This window comes from Astyanax mexicanus, chromosome 16 (assembly GCF_023375975.1).
Source record: "Astyanax mexicanus isolate ESR-SI-001 chromosome 16, AstMex3_surface, whole genome shotgun sequence".
Taxonomy (NCBI): domain Eukaryota; kingdom Metazoa; phylum Chordata; class Actinopteri; order Characiformes; family Acestrorhamphidae; genus Astyanax; species Astyanax mexicanus.
Window position 1 is genome coordinate 32077217 of NC_064423.1, and position 26512 is coordinate 32103728.

General features: G+C 36.2%; 1 protein-coding gene across 2 annotated transcripts in view; it reads left to right on the plus strand.

Annotated features, from left to right (window-relative positions):
- Positions 1 to 26512, plus strand: part of LOC103037955 (heterogeneous nuclear ribonucleoprotein L-like) — a 108771-nt gene that overhangs the window by 45534 nt on the left and 36725 nt on the right. For both annotated transcript variants that reach the window (XM_049465527.1, XM_049465528.1), the window contains exons 2-3: positions 11375 to 11493; positions 23178 to 23415. In XM_049465527.1, coding sequence (XP_049321484.1) covers positions 11375 to 11493; positions 23178 to 23415 — 357 coding nt within the window. The remainder of the gene's footprint in view (positions 1 to 11374; positions 11494 to 23177; positions 23416 to 26512) is intronic.

Genomic DNA, 26512 nt, shown 5'->3' on the forward strand with positions numbered 1-26512 from the left:
TAAACAATATATATTTTAATTGCATGTTTTTCATTTGAAAGCCAGACAATTTTGGATCATCAAGTTCTTGATACATATTCAGTTGATGATAATTTTTATAATTTTATAATCTTTACTGGCACAAACATATTTCACTGAAAGGTCATTTTTTTGTACCTCAATATAAGGTACAGCCCCAGCGACAAGCTTTGTACTCTTTTAGGTACAAATCTGTACTTACTTTTCTAAGTATACATAAATCATCACTGTCAGGCCTTGTCATGAGCATGCTGACCAGTGTTTAGCCTCACTGACAAGATAACACCTCACAACTTATATTACTACACGTGTGGGTGTTACCATGCTGTCCCATTATATGAAGGCTTTTTGCATTCTTTATCCTGGTTGAAACACTTTTGTTTTGATCTGTTACATTCATTTTCAAAAGAATAAGAAGCCTCTGTTGTAATTTAAAGTTATTTATATTGGTAATATGTATATAGGTTATAGGTTTATGTTTGACAGGGATGCCATGTTTGTATTTTGCTGTATGCAAATAAAATTGAGCATTGATTTTGTTTGACTTTTTATTTCTAAAGTATTATAGTTTTTGTAAGAGTAGGAGGCTTCAAAGACAAAATAAAATACATTTTCAGACAGTAGTAGGTACAGATTTCCATTGCATTCTATTTATTCTTATCAGTATTTTTATTGATATCAAAATTATATAGTATTGACCGAAATTAAGAAATATATCGTGATATAAATTTTGGCCCAATCGTCCAGCACTAGGTGCTGCTAATGCTCAGATAATAATCAGAACGGCAAGCTTAGTCTTCATCCCCTCATTTACTCAACATTAAACCAAATAAACATAGAACTGAAGAGAGCTGGCAAACTAGAGTCTTCACTAAAACAACTAGATTCATTTGACTCTGAAAAGAGACTGCACCACAATGCACATTTTAAAAGTACGGTACTTTTAGCATACTCAGTGCAATTACACGTTCTCACCAAAAGCTTATGGACTGTCACTTTAACTAATATGCATTTTCCATACTGTTCTCAGCAGTCATACTCATTGACTATACATTTTAATAACCAGTTTAGGTTCTTTATTTGTCCTTTGATTGTTTTTTTCTAACGCACCGTTACCATGACGTTTTAAAATAACCTAGATGCTAATCTGAAGCGTAGCACAGGCCTGTCGCTGTCTGTGGTTAAGCAACAAGGTAGATTGTTTCTGTTTTGAACAAGATGAAGACGCTGGTCACACGCAGAGAGCATGCAGACTGAAAATAGCCCTGCTCAGCCCTTCCGTTAGACCTTCAGTTACATATGATATGAAATTAAGTGTAAATATGCAACATCCAGTTGTGCAAGCAGGCAACACAGTGTTGCAAAATTACAAACTTCTCAAATCTTACGTTCATACGTCATGTTACTCAATTCACACCCTCATAACACCTCTCACTCAGCTTGAAGCCTAGTAGAAAGCTATAATGTTGCGATTAGGGCTGCAACCAATGATTGTTTTGATAATCAATTAATCTGTTACTAATTTTTTTCAATGAATAGATTATTAATCTGATAAAAACAACAAAAGGAACGTTTGGTTTCCAGCATTTTATTTAATAAACCAAACCTTTTTGTACTAATGTTGTAATTGTATAAGAAACACTCAACCTACCGTTATTAAAAATATTAGGGTTTACATGAAGAATTAACCCGAGAGTTACAATATATATATATATATATATATATATATATATATATATATATATATATATATATATATATGAAACTCAGCAGCAGTGTATGTAATAAAAATACAAATAAAATACACTTGACTGTGATTCCCAAATACTTCCTCCAAACGTCAAAGTCAGAAAAGACTTTGAAAAAGGCTTCAAATTTGTTATTAAAACATTTTTAGGTTGATTTTCTTTGACTCTAAATGTAGCTAACTGTCAACCCGTTTAACGTGGAACAAAAATAGTGAATATATTTTGGAGAGTAAGATGTGCCTTGTTTAACTACTCTAGCAGACTCTACTCTGAATGTAGCTTAAAGTTGCTACATTTAAGGTGGAACGGAAATCTCGCTAAACGTGTGTTAGATATATTTTGTAGAATAAGATGTACCTTGTTCAACTACTCTAGCAGCCTCTACTCTGAATGTAGCTTACAGTCGCTACATTTAAGGTGGAACAGAAATCTCGCTAAATGCGTGTTAGATATATTTTGGAGAATAAGATTTGCCTTGTTCAACTACTCTAGCAGCCTCTACTCTGAATGTAGCTTACAGTCACTACATTTAAGGTGGAACGGAAATCTCGCTAAACGTGTGTTAGATATAATTTGAAGAATAAGATGTACCTTGTTCAACTACTCTAGCAGCCTCTACTCTGAATGTAGCTTACAGTCGCTACATTTAAGGTGGAACGGAAATCTCGCTAAACGTGTGTTAGATATAATTTGAAGAATAAGATGTACCTTGTTCAACTTCTCTAGCAGACTCTACTGACACTGAATGAGTAAACTCAGGAGAGGGGGGGTGCTAATGCTAGATTATTTGCTAACTGTGAGTGAGCTGAATATATTAATTATAGACATCTTGTTCTCATGCTCTATGAATATTAAGTGGGATAAAAAAAGAATCAATGCTAACTTTCTACAAATTGGTTGGCTTATTGCCCCACATTTGATGGTAGCACCTGTACTTATGTGTATAATAGTATAGACCCAACTAATTGATTATTAAATGATTTGCCAACTCTTTAAATAATTGATTTTAATTGATTTAATTGATTAGCTGTTGCAGTCTTCATTGCGATTCTTTGATAAATCAGTATTTTCTTGCATGCCTACCTTTAATGTCTTTCTCTAAAACACACACACACACACACACACATAAACACACACACACACTGCTTGCCTATTCCAGCTGCCTTTATACAGGTGCTCATCCTGGCCAACGCTGGTGTCTTGGCCTTTCATTCTCTAATATTTATCGGCATATTTATTCACCTCTATTTGCCCAGGCTCTCTCCCAGCACCCATCCCTCTTTCATCCCCCGTCTCCCCCCCTCTATTTGCAGAGGGAGAGGGGCGAGGGAGAGTCTGTTAACCTCCTCTGACATTGCGCCTTATCGGCCGAGCTGGCTGCTGTGGATTATATGGTGGATTAATGGGAAGGATGGCGGAGCCCTCAGCGAGACGCCGGCTCAGCCGCTGACACTTTCCCTCACGACTCTATCCCACCGCTGCTCGCGGGAAAGAAAATAAAGAGAAAAGCGCTGAGAGATAGATTAATAGAAGTGTCACTGGTAAAACTAGCTTTACCAACGGTCCAGTTGCTCTGGCCTTTTAGAAGCGCATGCTAACACGGCAAGGTTCAGCCAGGTTTGAAGCGCATATGGAGATTAACTGCAGTGCAAGATTGATGCGCACCCACAGGAGTGTGTCCTGTATCCATATCTGTACTCCTTTATTGTACAAGAAAACAAGTGAAAAATGTTTACAAGGAGCTCTTCTCACAAAACATGATAAATACTGCCAACCAAACTGAGAAAAAAAGAGGAAAAATCGTTATAGTTATAAAAAAACGGATTTCTGATAAGCTGCTTTATTAATTAAAGGTAAACCTGATCTCATTTTTTTTTATCTTTTTCACCTTTCGCACCCTTCGCACCACACAGTACTATTTGAAGATGAATGTTTATTAATCTAATTAATCTAATGTTCTGATTTACTTTTTAGTTTAGTATAAATATTTTTTAAGTTGAGAGATTTAACAGTTCTTAAAAATATATATTTTTCTAATTATAAAATAACAATACATTATCATTCTATTTAAATGCCAAGGAATTTTAATTACAAGACTTTGAAACATGCTTTTAATTTGAAACAGTGGATACAGGAAATGACTTGTTAACAAGACTGCTATCTAGTATAGGTGTGATGGGACACGGTATTGGATTCATGAGACAAAATACAATTTTACCAATATATATATATATATATATATATATATATATATATATATATATATATATATATATATTTATATATATTTTTTTTTAAGTTGAAATTTAGGATTGAAAATGTTTTGTTTGAAACTCACAAAATGCAATAATTATCTTGTAATGGATGTCAATCAGTGTGTACTCTAATAATAAATTATGTGTAATTAATAATATGCAGTTAAATACAGAACAGTGTGTAAGTACTACAGCTGGTTTTACCTTAAACCCAAAAGCTTCTCTCCTGTATGATCTCACATGAGTTCCTTCAGACCTTAGAACCATTGTCACAATTTCCCCAGTGAGGGTTTTGTATTTAACTGGCAATCCTCCTTGAAGGTTCTATACAGACCTGGCAACCTATGACCAAATCTCAACGTGTTGCCTCTGCTTGTGTCTATGATTCTGCATTTCTTTATAATTTATACCAAAAGGTGGTATAGCTTTGAAGCTAAGTGTAGTACCATGATAATTGATGGTGAATGCTTTATTTTACTTCAATTATGTGAGTAAAGTTAAAAAAAATAAGCTTGAACCTGGTGTTAGTAGGCTTTTAGGTCTGTGGGCAAATTACAGTGCTGTCAGAAACTTTTAACTCAGAACTGCCCTCCAGTGGATGTGTTGTTTGTCAATAAAAAGGAAGCGTAGTATGTGGACAGTGACTCTATGTTCTTTAAAACAAAACATTTGCCTTAATTTCTGTACATAAATAAAGTATAAATGAAGAATGCTGTTCTGACGCCGTTTAACCTGCCTGTCGGAGGGATAAGAAGACACACAGTCATACGGAGAGGAAGGAAGTGAAGGCAGTAGATAAAAAGAAAAGGAGAAAAGTGAGCGAGTGTTTTGATTTGCGGGGGGTGGGGGTGTTGAGACAGCTCACTGTCTGTCTGTGGTGTGAAGTACAGAACCAGGTGAGGATGCTCATTTTGAACCACAGACAGAACTGACATTCAGTGAGGGTGGGATTGCGGGGGGAGGCAGCTAGAGAAGAGAACAAGAGCACTTTCTCCTCTCTAGAACGGAATTCATCCAGCATTTCAGACCCGAGCGCATGCCCATGAATTTTAAAAGGCTTTCTCTCTTCCGGCTATAGAGGAGCCCTGCAGGCATTTACCTGTCTCAAACTCCGTCTGAACTAAAAACCTACAAAGCAGGCCTAGATCTTTAACTAATTACCAACGTGCTGGAGACTTTCTGAGGCTGAAAAAGGTTTATATAAATGGAATATCTTCATGGACTTTTTATAATTTAGATTAGTAGTACACAAGCAGCTATTTTGCTATCTAAATCCCTCAACTCATTCTGTAGAGCACAAACCATTTTAATATTTCGACTTTTCATGCCCTTCCATAATTGGAGAATAATAACTGTCCCATTGTAGTAGTCAGGCCTCTCTTCTGAGTCTCACTTTTATACACCCGTTTTTTATGAGATGAAGGCAAGACTTTATTTATTTGTATAGCATATTTCATACACTGCGGCAATTCAGAGTGCTTTACATAAAAACAGCGTAAAAAGAACATGGATAAAAGACACAAAAGAAAATTAAAATAAATGTTTTAAGGCTTTAGTGAGACTTTTCTGAGGCAAATTAGAAAGGCTTTTGCAGGAATAGTTACAGAAAACTAGAAAAGTGCCACTTTAGTTACACATTTACTGTTCATGTAATAACACTGTAATTACTGGTGAAGTTTGCATTGTTACAGATTATTTACCATTTGTTACGGTTATTTATATACACCTTTGTATTAGTGTCAGTTAGACAGAACATAATATTTGTAATCATTTTTAGTTATTAGTCATTAAAAAAAGTTACAGCCCTACCTTACAGCGCATTTAAAATTCTTTAATTTTCCATAATGTGCCTTATTTATGAATTCTACTAGTCAGGTTGTAAGTAGCAGTAAAACCATTCTGCTGAAGTACAGCGTTATACAGGAGTTTCAGTGAAGTTTCTCCAGCACCGAGACTCAAGACTGGAGCAGTATTAGCATTAGCTGCTAGAGGCGAGTATTACCCTGGCTAGCACTGCTGGTGCAGCATTGGCATAACCCGCTAACCGCGCTAAGCGCTAGCTCTTTCGTTGTTCAGAGGTAAGTATATCACACTGTAGCTCGTGCGTTTACCGTGATAAAACAAGCTACGTGGGACGAACCACTAGCTAATATAACCTTGGCTTGCCGGAACATTTAGAGTTCCTCAGTGAAGCGCTGTCAGGCGGCTAGCGCTAACGGTTAGCTGCTAATGGTAATATTGCTGCATCCAGCTGTAGTGAAAATCTGGAAATCTAATATCCAGCACTCGTTTTACTTTAAAAGGAAAATGTTTTTTTTTTAGTTACAGTTTAGTTTACTTAACTTGGCTTAGCTTTACAACTGAATTGGAAGGAAAACATGACGACACCCCTGTTCCTTACTAGTGTTGCATAATGCACCTTATGTATGAAAACAGTTCAGAAAATAGACGTACCAATTACACAATTACATACTAATTCAATGAATTTATTAATGACTAAACAAGTTGGAATGGTGAAATTTACTTACTGTACAGCATAATATAACATGTTCACACAGAACTGCTTCCTTTTCATTGACCTTGATGTTAAAAAACACATCCAAGGAGATAAAAAAATATCTATGTATACACAACTTCCCTCACACACATTACACGTGAAAAAGACCTCGGTCACTGTAACTGTTTCTACGAATAGTGAATAATATAAGGTTCCAGGGATTATTGTGATTAACAATTTAATTGTAATTAGTGCACAATAATATCGACAATATTTTTGAATGTTGTGAACGATATTATACCCCTAATTATCACGTCAGGGTACTACTTTTTTTGCTTTTTTTAGCAAAAGAAAAATTCACACTGTTCTCATTTACCATTATATATCTACTAGAGACTATTAGAGATTATATCTGTATAGTATCATTTATTTTACTTTATTCCTGGATATATAGAGATATTTGGAGTGTATTATTAGTATCATGACATTCTGGATCATTGACTTCTGTTACAAATCTCATAAAATTCTTGTATTTTTTAATATCTTAGTTAGGGGGTGTGCCATATCATATCGAATGCAATAATAAAATAAAATTTTCCTTTTGTTGCTGTAGTGTATTCAGTGTTTTATCATATAGTCAAAAGTATGGTTATTGTGAAAATACTATAAAATATTGGATATTATTTTAGAGCAATTTCGGCCAACCCTAATTATAATTTTAAAATAATGTCCTGGCACTAGTATATGGATATATACATTAATCTCTGATACTTTTTAACCAAATTAAGATCAGACCGAAGATTAAGACCAATCACCTGTTGTGCTGATGAAGCTGTTTGACTCCCAGTGTGTATCAGGTTATACTTGACGAGTCTTTACTCTGCTTTCCTATGAGGCTCATTAATTTTACACATTCTACAGCAGCGTTCTGAGTTCTGTCTGAGTCAGATAAGGAAAATAGTTGACTGACTGATGATGTGCTCTGTGAGTGTGTAGCTGACCCGTCCTCACCTCCATCACAGAGCAGATAAGAGGAGAGAACAGCGTCTAAAATCAACATCTCTGCTAAAATACACGCAGTTAAACACAAAGAGCAATATCCAGAGTGACCAAAATTATTGACGTCATGTTTGTGTTGCACAATACGTTAAAAGTTACATGATAATGATCACGACAGGCTCACCAGACCTACTTTTCCTTCTTCTATATCCTCCGGCTCTTTCCTTAGAGCGCAAACATTTTCAGAATTCGACTTTTCATGCCCTTCCATAATTGGAGAATAATAACTTTGCCAAAGCAGTCGTCAGGCCCCATTTAGAGTCTCATGTTTATACACCCAAGACTATTACCAGATAAAGCCTGTCAGAACTGGATCCTATCTTTTTTCCACCGCAAGACGCTGCATCCATCACCCAGAAGTCAATTTAATATAGAAACTCATGTGAGACTGAATATGAAACCGTCCTGTCAGAAGGGTTTGAAGGATTAATGTTAAGTCTTTCAGACAGGGAATTTCTGCTGCAGACGAAAACTCCCAACACGTTCCATCTTTTGTTGCCTGCCAGAGAACGTGATGTAGTGCTTACACGTAACTGATGTGAAATTTATAGCAGCCTCTGTTCTGTTCGTGGCAGTTTGAGAGCAGGGTTATGAAGAGCAGGAGTGGGAGGAAAAAAATCTATAAAACAATATTGAGATATTTTGGGTTTAAACACAGTATTGATTTGAAATGGGCAATGTGACAGAAATACATTATTGTCACAAGACATTTACAATAAACTTATATTACAGTGTTTCTACAGGCAAAATGCCCTTAAAAGGGGCAGAATATGAAAACGCCTGTCAAGGTTTTTACTCTCAGTATAAGGTTTTTTATTTATTTATTGTAATTTAAACTGCATTGATTTAACCAATCCCATTTCTATCAATACACCCAAACAATTTCTCTGGACATCTTTATCTTTATATGCAGATACAGCTCTGAAAAAAAAATAAGATACCACTTCAGTTTCTGAATCAATTTCTCTGATTTTGCTATTTATAGGTAAATGTTTGAGTAAAATGAACATTGTTGTTTAATTCTATAAACTACGGACAACATTTCTTCCAAATTCCAAATAGAAATATTGTCATTTAGAGCATTTATTTGCAGAAAATGAGAAACAAAAAAATCAAATAATGCAGAGAAAACAAGTTCATATTCATAAAGTTTTAAGAGATCAAAAATCAATATTTGGTGGAATAACCCTGTTTTTTCATTCACATTTTTCATGCATCTTTGCACTGCTTTTAGTTAACTTTATGCAAATCCTGGTGCAAAAATTTAAGCAGTTCAGTTTGGTTTGATGGCTTGTGATCATCCATCTTCCTCTTGATTGTATTCCAGAGATTTTCAGTTTGGTAAAATCAACGAAACTCATCATTTTTGTGATGGGTATTTTCTTTCACATGAAGACTAAATTGAAGCAGTTCAATGTAGCATGAACTAAATATAATGATAAATAGAATGATGCTGATAAAATCTATGAATATTATGGCCATTTATTTACAGAGATGATAGTGAAGGCCGTCCATATTCTGCGTTTCTTATTAACAGTATTCTAAAACTCTCATTTGATACTAAAGAAGCACACAGCAGATATTAAACGTTTTTGGTTGATAGGCTGAATCTGGAATCTGTGGACAAGTATGAGAATTCATTTGATATTTCAGTATATTCTCTACATTTTGATTTATGTTTGCTGTTTGTGATGGGTATTTTCTTTGACATAAGGAGTAAAGTGATGCAGTTCCCTGTAGTAGTAAATAGAGTACCGCTGACTGATTTTGCTGATTTGCGTAGTGTGTGTGTGTGTGTGTGTGTGTGTGTAAGTGAAGCAGAGCTGTCCGCTGACTCCTCTAAGGCGCATTACTGCAGACCTTTGCGCTTCACAGGGACAGAAAGGCAGCGATGCCGCGGCCGCTCCTCTGCCACTCAGCGTTGCACATCCAAGGAGACGTAATTGGCTGCCTCTGAGCCGCTCGCTCTATTGTGTGTCTCTGAGGATGCGGCAGAGGACACCAGAGTGGGATGAAAAGTCTCCTTATGTGGTCTGTAATTGCTCTGACGATAAACTGCAAATAAATAGCTGAAGCTGATAACTGCAGCATCTGTAATAAGTTCACAAACATGGTTTGTTTATATTATGCTGATGATTATAGCTGATGAGATTTTAGCACTACGTTATTGCTTAGTCATTTATCTGGTCATATTCAGCTGTTCATGTAGTGCAGGATTAATAACATTTTAACCCGTTCAGTACCTTTTCAATTTTAGGCCCTTTCAGTAGGCTTCTATGTGGGCCCAAACTTCTGTTCCTCACCAAACAAAAGGTTGCATATTGTTCTCATGCATTTTTTCATCAGTTTAATAAATCATTAATAATGTACACTGATTAATTTATAAAAAAAATACAGAATCATTCATACTGTATCCTGAATCATGTGTAGCTTTCATTTGTTATACATTTATAATATATATAGTATAAAGTATACTAAATCAGTTATGCAAGATTTATTTGAATAAACAAATATATACATTATATACAAATATATACAAAATATACATCATGACAATTGTGTATAGTAGTTACTTATCCATTAAGAGAAGATACAGAATAGTATAGTATAGAATAGTATATTTATAGCAGTTAATTAATTTTTATACCAGTAGGTTTTAGTAGGTACAGATACAGATACTGAATCATTTATAATAGATACTGAAACATTTAAAGTACACTAAACTTATTTTTTTATAATAGTGTCTCAATCATTTATAGTAGTAACTGATTATTTTATAGAGTATACAGTATAATATAAATTAGTTAATTAATCTTATCAGTTAATGAATCATTTATAGATTTATAGATTTAATACATTTTAGAAGATACAGAACAATCGATATTGAATTGTTTATAGTAGTTACTGAATCATTTAAAGTATATACAGAATTATTTGTACTGTATACTGAATCATTTTTATTGGTTAAAGCATTAAATTTTTTTACTCGCATGAGTCATTCTGCAGTTTCCTAATCATTTATAGTAGTTACTGATTCATTAATAGTAGATACTGAATCATTAATAGTAGATACTGAATCATTAATAGTAGATACTGAATTGTGTTGCAGTTTTAAAAAGTTTTAGTATATACAAGACAATTGATACTGAATCGTTTATTGTAGTTACTGATTCATTTAAATTAGATCCAGAATAATTTGTACTGTATGCTGAATCATTTTCATGGGTTAAAGCTTTACAATTTCTAATATTTAGTCATTCTCTTGTCTCCTAATAATTTATAATAGTTACTGAATCATTCATTGTAGATACAGGACAATCGATACTGAATCATTTTGACTTTTTTCTGAATCATTTTCAGGGGTTAAAGCATTACAATATTATGTTCACATGAGTGATTCTGGTGACTGCAGTTGTGAGATGTTGACTCATCTGTGTCATTCAGTGAGGCATGTAGCTGTCATGGGAAATGTAGTTTTTTAGCAGTTAGTAGTCTGTATGTTTTCGATTCTGCTGTGTATTCCAGTCAGCGCTGCGGTTTCATTTTGACACCAGTGCCCCGTACCTCTGTTTTCCTCCCCTGCAGGGCTCGCCACGTACTTCTTTACATAACCAGCTCTTTTGTATGCTTGTAATGCATTGCACATCGGTCTGCTCTGCACAGAGCCTCTGCTGCTTTGATGCTCTTGAGCCGTAGTCAGCGTCAGCCCTTCACTACAACATTAATGCTCAGCTCTTCTTTCCCTTTGTTTTGGTACATTTTCTCTGCTAACGAGTCTCCTCTCTCTTTGCCTGCAGGATAATGGGGATGACACCCACCGGATTGCCCCATCCCCTGTGGTTCATGTCCGGGGGCTGTGTGAGTCAGTGGTGGAGGCTGATTTGGTGGAGTCTTTGGAGAAGTTTGGAAACATCTGGTAAGAAAAGGCACAATATACTGAATATACTGTTTTAAAAAATAATGTATTGAACTCTAGTTTAGACTAGTTTCACAACAGCATTGTAGCTTCTGCTGGGAGTCCAGGAGAGCAAGACCGACCTCGTTCTCAGGTTGGAAGGAATGAGTTTTAAATAACTCTGATCTTATCAGTTTACGCAGGTGTGCATCTAATGACTGAACTGGCACATATGGTGCTTTTCCATCTGGGGCTGCAACGATTAGACGATATAATCGACAATATCGATTATAAAAAATTGTCGACCCCAAATTTTCATTGTCGACCAATCATTAATTGTGTCTACAAAGGTGCCCAAACACAACGGATTACACATTTCCTCACTAAATATTAGCACTTTCCACATTTAAGGGGGTTTTTAAAATTTGAAAGGCACTTAAATCTCTTGTTTACTTGTTTCTTTCCATTTTAAGCTCAGACAGAAAAAGCTATATATAGGACAATCGATACTGAATCATTTAAAGTATATACAGAATGATTTGTGCCATATGCTGAATCATTTTCAGGGGTTAAAGCACTACAATTACATGTGCACATGAGTCATTCTGTAGTTTTCTAAATGTTTTTAGAAGTTACTGATTCATTTATAGTAGATACAGAATAATTCATAGTAGATACTGAACCCATTTTAGTAGATAGTGGATCATTTCTAATAGTTACTGAACCCATTATAGTAGGTGCTGAAATATTTTTTGTAGTTACTGAACAAAAGCATATGTAAAATATACATAATCGTTTATAGTAATTACTGAATATTTTCTACTGGCTAGGAGCTGAGTCATATGTTGGAGTTTTAATACGTTTCAGTATATACAGGACATTTGATACTTAATTGTTTATAGTAGTTACTGAATCATTTAAAGTACAGTATATACAGAATGATTTGTAAGGGTTGGTGGCCGACCAAGGCATCCTCCAGGGCAACGGAGGGCGCGCCAGGCCAGCGCCGAGGGTTAATTTGCTAATTACCTACACCTGCTTGCAACACCTCTTAAGCAGCGCCAACTAGCCACTCGGCGCTGGATCTTTGAAGCTCGTGAGAGCGAATCTATGCCGGTTTTCCGAGCGAGCCCCGGCTCTTTATCTCTATCCCTTTTTCCTTTCGAGTTTGGTGTAGCTGTGTAGAGCAGTCAGCTTCACAGCCACCATCTCTAGTCTCTAGTCTGGTGGAGCAGAGCGGTGTGCTCTGTTCTGCCGCCCCTCTCGAGTCTCTGTGTCTGTGTGTGTTTCTCACCGCGAGGTACGCGGTTTGTTTACCTTCTCTCTCCCGCGCTGTTCCTCCCCTCTCTGGTGGAGCAGCGTCTAAATCCACAAGCACCTAAGTTCAGTTTTGTTTTCTTTGGAAGCCCCTTTTGTTCAGTTACTCCTTCACCTCGTTTTATAAGAGGTAGCCGCACTTCCTCGGCGATCTTTATTTACGTTTTCTCCCCCTCTCTCTCACTCACGCTCGGCGCGAGGTTAGTTTTCCACCCGTTTTCACTCTCCGCCCGTTTTCGTTGCTCCGCCCCTTTCGGCGGAGGCTCTTTAAAGGGCGATTAATGCGGCCGCATCCCAATCCGCTCGCTGGTGCAGCGGTTAGAGCACTGGGCTGCGACCGCGACAGCCTGGGTTCGATCCCCGCGTGGAGCGGGGTTTATTAAGGACTTATATATATAATGATATATAATATTATATATCCTATTAATATATGTATTAACGATTATATATTACAACTGTATACTGAATCATTTTTAGGGGTTAAAGCGTTACAAAATTTATATTCACATAAGTCATTTTGTAGTTTCTTAGTTGTTTATAGTAGTTACAGAATCATTGATAGTATATACTCATGTCATGTAGATAGAGGACAATCAATACTGAATAATTTATACTTGTTGGTGAATCATTTTAAAGCCGTACTCACCGTACTCAGTATAATCGTGACTAAATAATTGTAAGATTAGTCAACTGTCTAATAAATTTGTAGTAGTTTTCATCTTCTGGTGAAGCCTCTGTATTTTTGTTTATGAAGTCTTCTGTAAACAGTAGACTGTAATGCCTTCACTCCTGCCCTCTGGAGGTCTTTCTTTACAGCACTCACAATGTTTCTATCATCAACTGCTGTAGTTTTCCTTGGTCTACCTGCTTGACATCTGTTACTTAGTACACCAGTGACGACTTTCTTTTTCAAGAAGACAAATCTCAGAATGAGATTTTTTGTACATATAGTAGATGTAGACTATTCAAGAAGATGACCTCATATCTTTCCTCACTATTCATAATAAAAGTCACAGATCTACACAGCCCTGACCAAACCCTATACTTTAACCTGTGTTTGTAACAGTGAGTGAATGTTCCAGCCGTTGTCGTTTTGAGGTTTTTATACACTCCAGCAGCATAACTACATTTTATGTTATTCCCCCTTCAAAGGCGGACTTCTGCCAGAAATAAGCGGTTACCGTGGGCTTGTTTTCGTTGCCATGGTTACACCGCTGTCAATCACCCTGCTGCCCACACAGTCCAGTTCAGGCTGGAGCTTTTAGCTTTTGAATTTGTTAGATACTGAACCATTAATGGTAGATACTGAACCATTTGTAGTAGATATTTAATAAATTATATTTTATACTGAATCATTTGTAATAGATACTAAACCATTTATAGTAGATACTGTATCATTTGTAATATGTACTGAATTATTTATAGTAGATACTAAACCATTTGTACTAGATACTGAATTATTTATAGTAGATTCTGAATGGTTTTTGGTAGATACTGAACCATTTATAGTAGATACTGAATCATTTGTAGTATATACTGAATCATTTGTAGTAGATACTGAATCATTTGTAGTAGATACTAAACCATTTGTACTAGATATTGAACCATTTATAGTAGATACCGAATGATTTTTAGTAGATGCTAAACCATTTATAGTATACACTGAATCATTTGTAGTTGATACTGAATCATTTGTAGTAGATAATTAATCATTTATAGTGGATACTGAATCATTTGTAGTAGATACTGAACCATTTCTAGTAGATACTAAATCATTTGTAGTTCATACTAAATCATTTATAGTAGATACCAAATCACTTGAGGTAGATACTGAACCATTTAGAGTACATCCATTTATTGTGGATACTAAATCATTTGTTGTGTATACTGAACCATTTATAGTAGATACTGAACTATTTATTGTAGATGCTGAATGATTTTTAGTAGATACTGAACCATTTATAGTAGATACTTAATCATTTGTTGTACATACTAAATCATTTATAGTAGATACCAAATCATTTAAGGTAGATACTGAACCATTTAGTGTACATCCATTTATTGTAGATACTGAATCATTTGTTGTATATACTGAACCATTAATTGTAGATACTGAATTATTTTTAGTAGATACTGAACCATTTGAAGTAGATACTAAACCATTTGTAGTAAATACTTAACCATTTGTAGTAGATACTGCACCATTTGTAGTAGATACTGCACCAGTTGTAGTAGATACTGAACCAATTGTAGTAGATATTGCAATATTTTTACTAGATACTGTTACAGAAGCCTGTGTAAAATATACATGATCGTTTCTAGTAGTTACTGAATAATATGTATTGGCTAATGAATCATTATTCAGGCAGGAGCTGTTAGCTGTTTTTGATTTGGGTATCATATATCTTTAACGTGGTTCGACATCTTAAATTATTTGCACTCTATTTGTGAACCCATTTCAATGAGAGAGAAGCTGATAGAGTATGAAGGTTTTATCTGAGAGGAAATCTATACTGTAAGTAACAGTGCAGTAAAGCATGTGTTTGTACACCGGTTGATAAAACCGGTTGAGAGAAAGGTTTATTAACCTTCAGGATAAACTCAGCTCTTGAATGAATAATTGAGGGACCACTCCTAATGAAAGATATTTCTTGTCCTTTGAAACCTGGGCCTACTGGATGTAATGAATACCAATTAACTCTTAATAAGGTTGTGATAAATGCAGTGGATATACCACAGTATTAAGCTGCTTCAGTCGAACGCAGGCTCCCATGGGGGGGTTTCACTTTTAATGCATTAAAATGAAACACAGGAGGAGATTAAAGGCCTGTTCACACCAAGTCTGATTTTTCCAGATAAAAATAACGCATGTCAAGTTCTTAAACCGAATACATGTATATCAATGATGTCTTTCATACCGAGTCTGAAACTGACAGACTGCGACACTGCACACATTTTTCTGTCAGAGCCTGTAAGGGTGTAAGAAAATATTGATTGATCGAAATATTGCAATATTATTACTGTATAGACTTTTAAAAACACAGTATATTTTAAACCACTGTGTCAGGCAGTGATCTTTACATTTAAGTATAAGATCAGATGTAAAGATTATTGTCAGACAGTGAATTATTTAGTGCTGTGTTTAAACCCTGCCCACTAGATCAGGGTTTCGCACGTCTGTAAACATCTAATCCAGAAGAGAACTAAGGTTAGCGTTGAGCTAACTGACATACTCATTTTAGTGGCAAGTTGGCTAATGTTACAGTGGAGAGAACTAAGGTTAACAGAGCGTATATTAGTGGTGAGCTAGCTTACATACTAATGTTAGCAGCGAGCTAGCTAACAAACTAACTTTAGTGGCGAGCTAGCTAACATACTAACTTTAGTGGCGAGCTAGCTAACATACTAACTTTAGCGGCAAGCTAGCTAACATACTAACTTTAGTAGTGAGCTAGCTAACATACTAACTTTAGTAGTGAGCTAGCTAACATATTAACTTTAGCGGTGAGCTAGCTAACATACTAACTTTAGTAGTGAGCTAGCTAACATACTAACTTTAGTAGTGAGCTAGCTAACATACTAACTTTAGTGGTGAGCTAGCTAACATACTAATGTTAGCAGCAAGCTAGCTAACATACTAACTTTAGTGGTGAGCTAGCTAACATACTAACGTTAGCGGCAAGCTAGCTAACATACTGACTTTAGTGGTGAGCTAGCTAACATACTAATGTTAGCGGCAAGCTAGCTAACTTACCAACTTTAGTGGCGAGCTAGCTAACATACTAAATTTAGTGGTGAGCTAGCTAACATACTAACGTTAGCAGCAAGCTAGCTAACTTACTAACTTTAGTGGTGAGCTAGCAAACATACTAACTTTAGTGGCATGCTAGCTAGCATACTAACTTAAGTGGCATGCTAGCTAAAATACTAACATTAGCGGTGAGCTAGCTAACATACTAACTTTAGTGGCAAGCTAGCTAACGTACTAACTGTATCAGCAAGCTATCTAAAATACTAACTTTAGTGGTGAGCTAGCTAACATACTAACTGTATCAGCAAGCTAGCTAACATACTAACTTTAGTGGTGAGCTAGCTAACATACAAACTTTAGTGGCGAGCTAGCTAACGTACTAACTGTATCAGCAAGCTAGCTAACATACTAACTTTAGTGGCGAGCTAGCTAACGTACTAACTGTATCAGCAAGCTAGCTAACATACTAACTTTAGTGGTGAGCTAGCTAACATACTAACATTAGCGGCAAGCTAGCTGACATACTGTGCAATTTTAGCGATGGATTTGCTCACATTAACGGGGAGAGAACTAAGGTTAGTGGAGAGCTAGCTAACATGCTAACATACTAGCGGAGAGCCAGCTGACTGCAAGGTCAAAATAATTGAATTGATATTTTCCTCTTTTTTTCTATATGTGCAGGAAGCTACAAAAGAGCTCATGCAACTTGTGCTATGATGCTCTGTTCTGCATCACAATGGAACAAAATTGAAACAAAATATGTCTACAATTTTGCCTCCTAAATGATATTTATTGAGGTCTTAAAAAGTATTAAATTTTACTTTTAATTTGGTGCAAGAACCCTGTAGGTAATAGTGTTGTACTGTCATTAGATTCCACTGAAAAGTAAACAACTAACTTAGGTAAAATATGTATACTAATACTTCATTACTAGTAGAAGGGAGTAAGCAAGCTGTGTTTTTCTGTGCATGTGTGTCAGCAATAGTAGCTAAATGCATTCACTAGCAGGGACGTTCACAAACATTTGGATATAGAGTTTTTTTACTTTTTGTCAAATATATACCGATATCAGTTATATGACACTATTAGACAAAGCAGGCAAAAACTACTCTAAATCTAACACATAGGTTTGTGTTATTAAAGTATTCATTGCATTTTACATATAAATAATATACTTGATGTACGCAGTCATATGAGTGCATATCGGGAATTTCCAAGGTTTATGAACTTGCATCAGTTGCAGTTAAAAACAAAATTATTTATTAATAAAAAACCTTTTATAATTTCCAGTTCAAAGCCCTGAAGAGATGATAAAACGCATCTACTTGTCAAATCAAGAGAAGAGACAAGGGTTAATTCTCTGTTTTGTCAGTATGAATGTTTTTCATTTCTGTTACGTATCTACATCAAACGAGTTGCATCAGTGTTGGCTTGGATGTAAAGTGAGCCTGATCTGCCTAGAGCGCCTCTGCTCACTTATTTAATCAGTTGGACTCTAGGACTGTGTATTGACAAGAACCTGGCGATAAGGTATGTATCACAACACTGGGGTAATGAGTCAGTAACAATATTGAGATGCAGCTTCAAGGTTTGGTTTGCTTACTGCCCCACATTAGGGTGTTACATTATTATGCACTTATGTGTATAATAACGTAAATCCAACTAATCGTTTATTAAATTAGTTGCCAACTGTTTTAAAAATAGTTTTTAATCAATTAATTGTTGCAGTCCTAATGCAATGTGTATTTATACTGTGCTAGTAAAGATATAATTAATAGTTTTAATTAGGGCTGCACAATATATAATTTAAGCATCATCATCGCGATGTTCTTCTGCACATAGCAGGACATGTGATGTCATTTAAGACAATTAATTTAAACACGCAATGTTGCAACGCTTTGATTCTTGACACAAAAAGTAGATACACAGCGCTGTCTCTGTGTCTTTGTGAGTGACAGGCTGCTGCTGCCTGAGAAGCGTGAGGGGGGGGCAGGAGTAAACACAAGGTAACCGCATAGCTTCCATCCACATGGTTGGACACGTGCTTGTAAACGCATGTGTTGAAAGCTGTGCACCTCAGTACAGCACAGTTTAGCGCAGATATTTCCAGTTACAGCTTAGTTCCCGCTTTTATCCCAGTAAAATGCTCTTATCTACCCTTTAAAAAGCCATTTAAATGCCTGATTTAATGGCCGATTACTGTTGTTTTGCGTTATTTCCCGGGTTTTGAGAGCTCGGTGCTGACTCAGCTCTAGAACGGTCCGGACGCGAGACAGCACGCGGGTGGGGGCAGGGCTGGTGACGTCATGAGCCCCGCATTGTTTAATATTGTGATATACATCGCTGATAAAAGAATATTTGTAATGTACATTTTTTCTAATATTGTGCAGCCCTAGTTTTAATGCTTCAGAATATCAATATGTTTTATATTCCTATTACACACCAGGGTTTAAAATGCGTCTAATGGGCTGCGTTAACAAAGGAAAAAATATGAACATGCTTTTCTAATATAATATATAGCAAATAAGTCATGACCCATTTCTGGCCCATACTGATAACCAAAAAGTAATGTTGTACATGGTTATTTGCATATGGGCCATAACTAACCATGAAGATGGCTTCGAAATAATACACTGAGAGTAAAAGAACTGAGGAATAGATGCATGTCCCTTAGAAGCTAAAGAATGCTTAAAACACTCAACCACAGAATATGTGTATGGGTCCTCCTGCATTGGATATGGGTGTGATATTTTATTGAGATTTTAAGTGATAGACCAACACGAAATATTACATAATATTGTGAAGTGGAAGCACTTCTTCCACATGTTTGCTGTACAAACATCACTTCTTATGTCTTTCTTTCAATAATGGCCGTCTTCTTGGCACTCTTCCATAAAGGCCATATTTGTGGAGTGCACGACTTATAGTTAGATGTCCTCTCGACTGATTCTTCCTCTGAGCTGTGGATTTCTGCAGCTCCCCCAGAGTGACCATGAGCCTCTTGACTGCATATCTGACTATTGCTCTCCCTGTTTGATCTGTCAGTTTGGGTGGACGGCCATGTCTTGGTAGGTTTGTTGTGACCGTTATAGAATTATTTCTCCAGTGGATGATTTATTTAACAGTGCTTCTTGGGATGCTTAAAGCTCTGGATATGTTTTTATAACCTAACTCTGCTTTAAGCTTCTATACAACTTTATCTCTTACCTGTCTGGTGAGTTCCTTGGTTTTCATGATGATGTTTGTTATCTAGTGTTTCTCTAACAAACCACTGAGGCCTTTAGAGAACAGGTGTTTATATCTATACTGGAAAATGTGGAAAAAGTTCAAGGGGTATGAATATTTTTGCAAGCCACTGTAGGTGTCGTTGGTTGTAAGACTTCATGACTTTCGGCATGTCGATGTATAACAGCACTAGAAATGTTCTGTTTAATCAAAGCAGACATTTTCTGTGAAGTATGTCAGTATTTAGGCCAGTCACTCTTCATTTTAGGCTTATTACTATTTGTGGGAAGCACAGTTCACTGTCGAGCTACTTGTGATATTGAATAGACTCCACAGTAGAGCATCTAGAGGGGAAATCAATCAATCTTTCTTGTATTTTAACAATATAAGCAGCAATTTTATGTCTGAAACAGTTTACAGTAGTTTATGACTCCACTAGACAAACATTATATTGCTGAGCCATAAAAATACTAATTCATGTGGCAACTTTATCAAATTTATAGCTGCTTTACATTACGCTTAGAGTTATTTTTACATGAAACTGATACTGGGATATATGGGAGTGGATGCCGTTTGTCTGAGGTGCTCAAGACATTACAGTCCCTGTCTCCCAGTGCCATCAAATATGCTGGATAAGGTCAGCGTGGTATGAAGATGTTCGGGAGGTATCAGATAGCTTGGGATTAGACCCGATGCTTCTTTCCGGTGCAGCTGAGCAGAAATAGAGTAGCGCATCAGGGTATTTTTAGGCCAGCAGCAACATCGACAAAGGACTCTCCGAGAACATCTTACAGGGGGGGTTCTGCTGTGACTTTGTGTTTAAATTGTAGAGCTTCTTTTACAGAAGTGCAGAATCAGGGCAACAAGTCAGTCTGAGAGAGAATTTGAAGAATTCCACTCTCTAATAAGCCGAGGTAGTGTGGTGTTAGTGTAAACAGACTCTGAAAACTAGGACACCAGGTCTTCCCAGACAATACACAGACAAACATTGTTGTTTACCCAAAAACAGACCATGCTGTAGCATTATATTCAAAGATAGATTAAGATATTTAGATATTTACTCACTTTTTATGCATTAATCTCTAATTACAATCTGGTATCTCACAATGAATAGTTGCACAAACTTTGCTGTAAAGCTGCAAAAGTGATGAAAAAATGACAAATAGATGAGTGCAGGTCAGTTTAGCTTTAGACTGTAGCTGTAGTTACCTGCCCTATAGGACTACAAGAAGTGTGGTGGCTGTCAGGTTCACACAGAAGCTCTATGGTTTGTTTGTGTGTGTAAAATCAATGGCAGTGAATGGGAGGAACATGAAATGAAAACGTTCCTCCTTCCTCCTCCTTTCATTAGTAGCTCCGCCCCCCTTGTTACCTTTCCCTAGATGTTCCCAGTTTCCTTTTCCTCCTTGTGTCTGTATTTATAGTCCTGTGTTTTCTTGTTTCCTTTGTTGGTTCTTTCACGTCTTCACGTCTGTTAGGTTGTTGGTTTTCTTAGTTTCTACGCAGTGTATTCTTTGTTTCTGTGTTTTTGTTTATTTCTAGTTCTTTGTTTGTTTACTTGTTTATATTTTTTAAATAATTACTTGCATTTGCGTCCACTCTCCGCGTCCTCTCCCTGCTCCAGCCTGACACGAAGAAGAAAAAATATAATATAAATCGAACAACAATATATTTACTCAGATCATAATAACTAAATAGATCACCACCTGCTGTACCTGTTATTGTTTAGAAGAAACTGTTGTAATGGGGAGTATTAGAATGTTTGCCACATCAATTTTAAAAGTCTGATGCTGCTTTTTTTCAGGCAGAAGAAAGACTATTAACTCTTAATCTCAATTCTTAACTCGATTTTTTATTTACTTTTATTTACCCTGTTAACAATCTCGCTGATATTTAAAATGTCTTTTACAGGAGAGTCCTGGCCAAGTTGGACTGCAGAGCATAACAATATGTTCCCACAAAATGCACAACGCATTACAAACATAAAACACGAAAAAAAAAATCAATAATCAGTCCAGAGTAAATCATTTGAAATATTGACAGATCGTTTTCACCCACTTCCACTGTCTGAAGAAGGTTTCTAAAGCTATTCAGTGACAGAAGTTTCTGCAGATTTAAAGCTTTTTGTAGAAAAGTCTAGTCAATTAGGGTAGAATAGCTAAAAGTCCATTTCCTAATTTAGTCCAAACTATGGAAAAACTCTTATGAAGATGCATTATTTGTTTAACTATTTCTTTTAGATATATAAAATTACATAGTTCTGTAAAACTGATGAAGAAGTGAGTGCTCAGTTTGATGACTACTGTAAAGAGCTTGCAGTGTAGTGGCTGTAGTGGTGAGGGTCTGAACACTGTGTGTCATAGATAATAATAAGCCTAGTATAGATTTACACATTTAGGTATATTATTGATGCTTAATTTAATACATTAATTTAATACATTTTTGTTTCATTTTTAAATATATATATATATATTAAATAATTGCTTGATATAAATTATTCAGTCTTTTCACTTATTCAGGTGAACACCAAAGTGCATTTTTTGCCATTTTTGGCTGAATAATTTTGGTAGCTGTATATTTGCTGTAACCCTGGGAATAAAGAACAGAGTGTTGAGTAAACAAACCACAGTCTTAAGGCTCTGTGGTAAACAGTGTCTAATGAGTGCAAACAATACAAGGGTGCATGCATATAAATAAGATCTCTATAATCAGTTGATAGTAGGGGTGGGCGATATGGCTCTAAAATAATATCACGATATTTCAGGGTATTTTTGCGATAACGATATACTTGGCGTTATAGGAAAACAGAAAAATAATTAATTAATTTCAGGAATATAGTATAAGAGTATAACAGCATAATCATAGTGTGGCAAAATAAATAATATAGCATAAAATAATATAATGCAGCAAAAAATATTTAGTGCATGCATAAAAACTGCAAACTAAAACAATTATACAATAAATACACCTAAAGCTTCACAGTGAATAATAGACTACTTTTAAGACAGAACAGCCCTATTATCACGATATGGATTTTTAATATCACGATATTTCTGTGTCACGATATATTGTATACGATATAATATTGCCCACCCCTAGTTGATAGTAAATGAGTTGCAGGAACTTATGTCTTTTTTAGCTTTAAAAGGATAAAAAAATAATCTTTTATAATAATATCACCTAAAATGATTTTAAATCCATTAAGCTCATTTCAGAAATACTTCACAGAACTACAGTTTACCATTTATATCCTAGTAATTGCAGATGGATTGACAGTGAGCCAAACCCACTTTTACACTCATAATTTTACCAGTCTATCAGTGCTCCTCTCTCAGTACTCCCTATGTCCTCGTCTCAGTTCCCAAACTGTCTGAGAAGTGCTTTACATATCCCTCCTCTGCTCCCTCTGCAGCTATGTGATGATGATGCCGTTTAAGAGGCAGGCCCTGGTGGAGTTTGAGGATGTGGAAAGCGCTGACCGCTGTGTGGCCTGTGGCTCCAAAGAGGCCGTCTACATTGCAGGACAGCAGGCCTATTTCAACTACTCCACCAGCAAGCGGATCACCCGGCCCACCAATGCAGACGACCCCAACAGTGGAAACAAAGTGCTGCTGCTGTCCATTCAGAACCCACTCTACCCAATCACTACGGTAAGCATGAGTCCAGTGATATTTCTTTATTCCTGCAACCAGAATCCAGAATAGTCTGTTATTATGTTAGTGAGAATCTACTGTACACTATAGTTTTATACGTGTAAGACCTATAACCTATCCACCATTCGTTCCAGCCTTACTTAGTCTACATTCACATTAGCAGGTAGAAGTGGATTAAACTGGATTAATGTGAAACAGATCAGGCCAAACCCAGTCTTTTCAAATCAGTTTTTATATAGATAGATAGATACTTAATTGATCCCAGAGGGGAAATTTTGGACATAAATTTCCAAATTAAATTTTGGACACATATGTGGTCCTAGATCAGATACATATCGTCGCTGTCCAATAAAAAAAAAAAAACAAGTATCTCCAAAACAGCATCTTTATAGTAGAGAGTACTAATCTAAACAATACTAAACTTTTAATGGAAGTTGGTCAAAATAAAAAGAGTTTATTTCAGGTCATTTTTAAGTATTTATTTTGGTCTGTTCAACAAAAAAAATTCTGGCAAAGTATAAGGGACAGTTTGTGTGTTCAAATTATGTAGTAAACCAAAAATAGGACAGCGATGATATCTGATTTGTGGGTATGCGACATGTGTGAATGTGAATGGTCAGATCAGATTTCATGTGACTTTTTGTCTGTACACATGCAATAAGTACTGATAGTAATGTAAGCCAACCTGCATTCATGTATGTGTGTCATTTCATTGTGTAAGGTAGGGTTTAAAGCAGGCTGCATGTGCAGAGAGATTTTATTGTGGATTTGTACATACACATGGTCAGGACGGGCAAAGATCAGGAAACTGAAAGACAGATACAGCATAAACGAATCCATAACCAGGTCAGAAAAAAAAGAGATAAAAAAAACAGGAACTCAAGCAGAATTACGATTCAGAGCTCAGATACAAGAACAAAAGAGACACAAAGACTTCACAAAGAGCAACAGATACTGAGCTGCTTAAAAAGAGTCCTCTGTCCATCTGTCCTCTGAAGGCTGAAGGAGCTACAGCTGTGTCTCCTCATGATGGGCCTCAGGTGAGGGACGAAGCCTAAGCCACAGCACTCTAAACCATATGACTGGTGCATGTGCAGTCACCACTGAGGCCAGCAGAGGAAGACATTACTCAGAGACAGATTATTCACATTACAGACAGATAAATGTGAACATTCAAGATCTGATCTAAACAAAAATTGGAGTTAATGAGTGAGATTTTTAATGTGTAAGTAGTTTTTGAGAAATATAGTGATCACAGAGTGTTTTGCACTTTGGCAGTATGTCCTGAATCAAAAGTCTCACAGTCTGACCCAGTTTGCCAGTTGATGCTGAAACACAAGGCTTTAAGAGAGACCTCTGGTGTACGAAGGACTTTTTGTGTAGTATAACATGATAAAAAGTACTTATCTTTAAAGAATAGCACACCTCCTTACTCCCACAGCGTTCCGAGGTCCAGAAATTTTAACAGTTTGTCCAAACACCCTTCAGACTGGGTGAGACAGGGCATAATTTGCCTGCATAAATTGCTTTTTCCACAGTTATGCAGGTTTAAATAGCTCCATACCTCTTTGCTAGAATCCGGAGAGCCCTGACATTTAAAACGAGGCATTAATAACTTAAAAAGTGCACAAGAAGCTTATTAAAAACCTGTTTACATCCCATAATGCTAGCTTCAGCTCCGAGTGCCGCCATCACTGAACTAAAAATAATATAGACATATATATATATATATATATATATATATATATATATATATATATATATATATATACATAAACTCTGCATACCTCCTGGCGCTGGTTGCTACGCTATGTGGATTCTATGTCTATGTTATTTTCAGTTCAGTGATGGCGGCGCTCAGAGCTGAAGCTAGCGTGTTATTAGGGTAAGTTATGCCCTGTGTCAGCCAGTCTGAAGGGTGTTTGGACAAACTGTTGAAATTTCTGGATCTCAAAACGCTGTTGTGCTATTCTTTAAAGGTAAGTACTTTTTATCATGTTTTACTACACCAAAACTTCATTTTACACCAGAGTTCTCCTTTAAAGTCCTTGCACCTCTGCCATTCTGGATTTTGGGCAGATTTAAGCTCCATTGTACAGTATATTTATCAGACTACCGATAGAAAACCTGAGGACACTGTTTTATTTTAGTGACATAAATGCATTAATTTTACCCTGATTACCAATTTTTCTAGGTCATGCTATTGAAAAAATAGTAATGTTAGTAAATTTAACTGTACGTGCATATACAACTTAGGGAGTATTATAAAGGAAATCATGATATTTAAAGGGTAAAGTTTACAGAGCACAGTAAAGGCCAGGATTGGGAGCACGGAGATTAGCATGTGCTTCCTCTGAGACATGTTTTTAGCACCACCTCATCCTTTCTAACTGCTTTTGACACTTGTCATTAGACAGCTGAGTGTGCTGACTGCCAAATCTAGCTGCTGGCTAGCATTGCGCTGAGTGAGAGGGGGGAATGAGGGTCACCCATCACCCATCCTGAGAAAGCAAAGGCAGTTAAACCCTGTTGGACTGTTGGGTATAACCGGGGATGGAACCCTTGATTACCTGATAATATGGAAAACATAGAACATTTACCTCACATAGTGTTAATTTAACACAAAATTGTTGATTTAAGACTGGTAATGTTCAAAGTTATAGTAATTAAATGGGTAGTAAAGCAAGTTAAACTGCATTAACCTCAAACCTGCAGATTACATCTAAGGGTTGGCTTAAGCCCTTGGGTCGAGTTCAGATCAAATTTTCAACTAAAACAAACCCAGAGTCTGATCTGAACCAGGACTTATTTTAATTTTATGCGTCTATGTGCAGTTGTATGAGTGTGCATTCAAGTGTGCCCAAACAAATCGCATTAAGGGTGAAGATTATCTTAAATACTAACATATAGTAACTGCAAGCTGCCACAAGATACTCCAGACATTAAAAATGTATTTAATATGTTATTAAACTAAATCACAAATCATCTCATCCATCTGTGGCACCATTTGTGACTTGTTAGTGTTTAATAGGAATCTGTATCTCATTACTACACCACCTTCTGCTACTACTACCCTGCATCCCTGCCACCACAG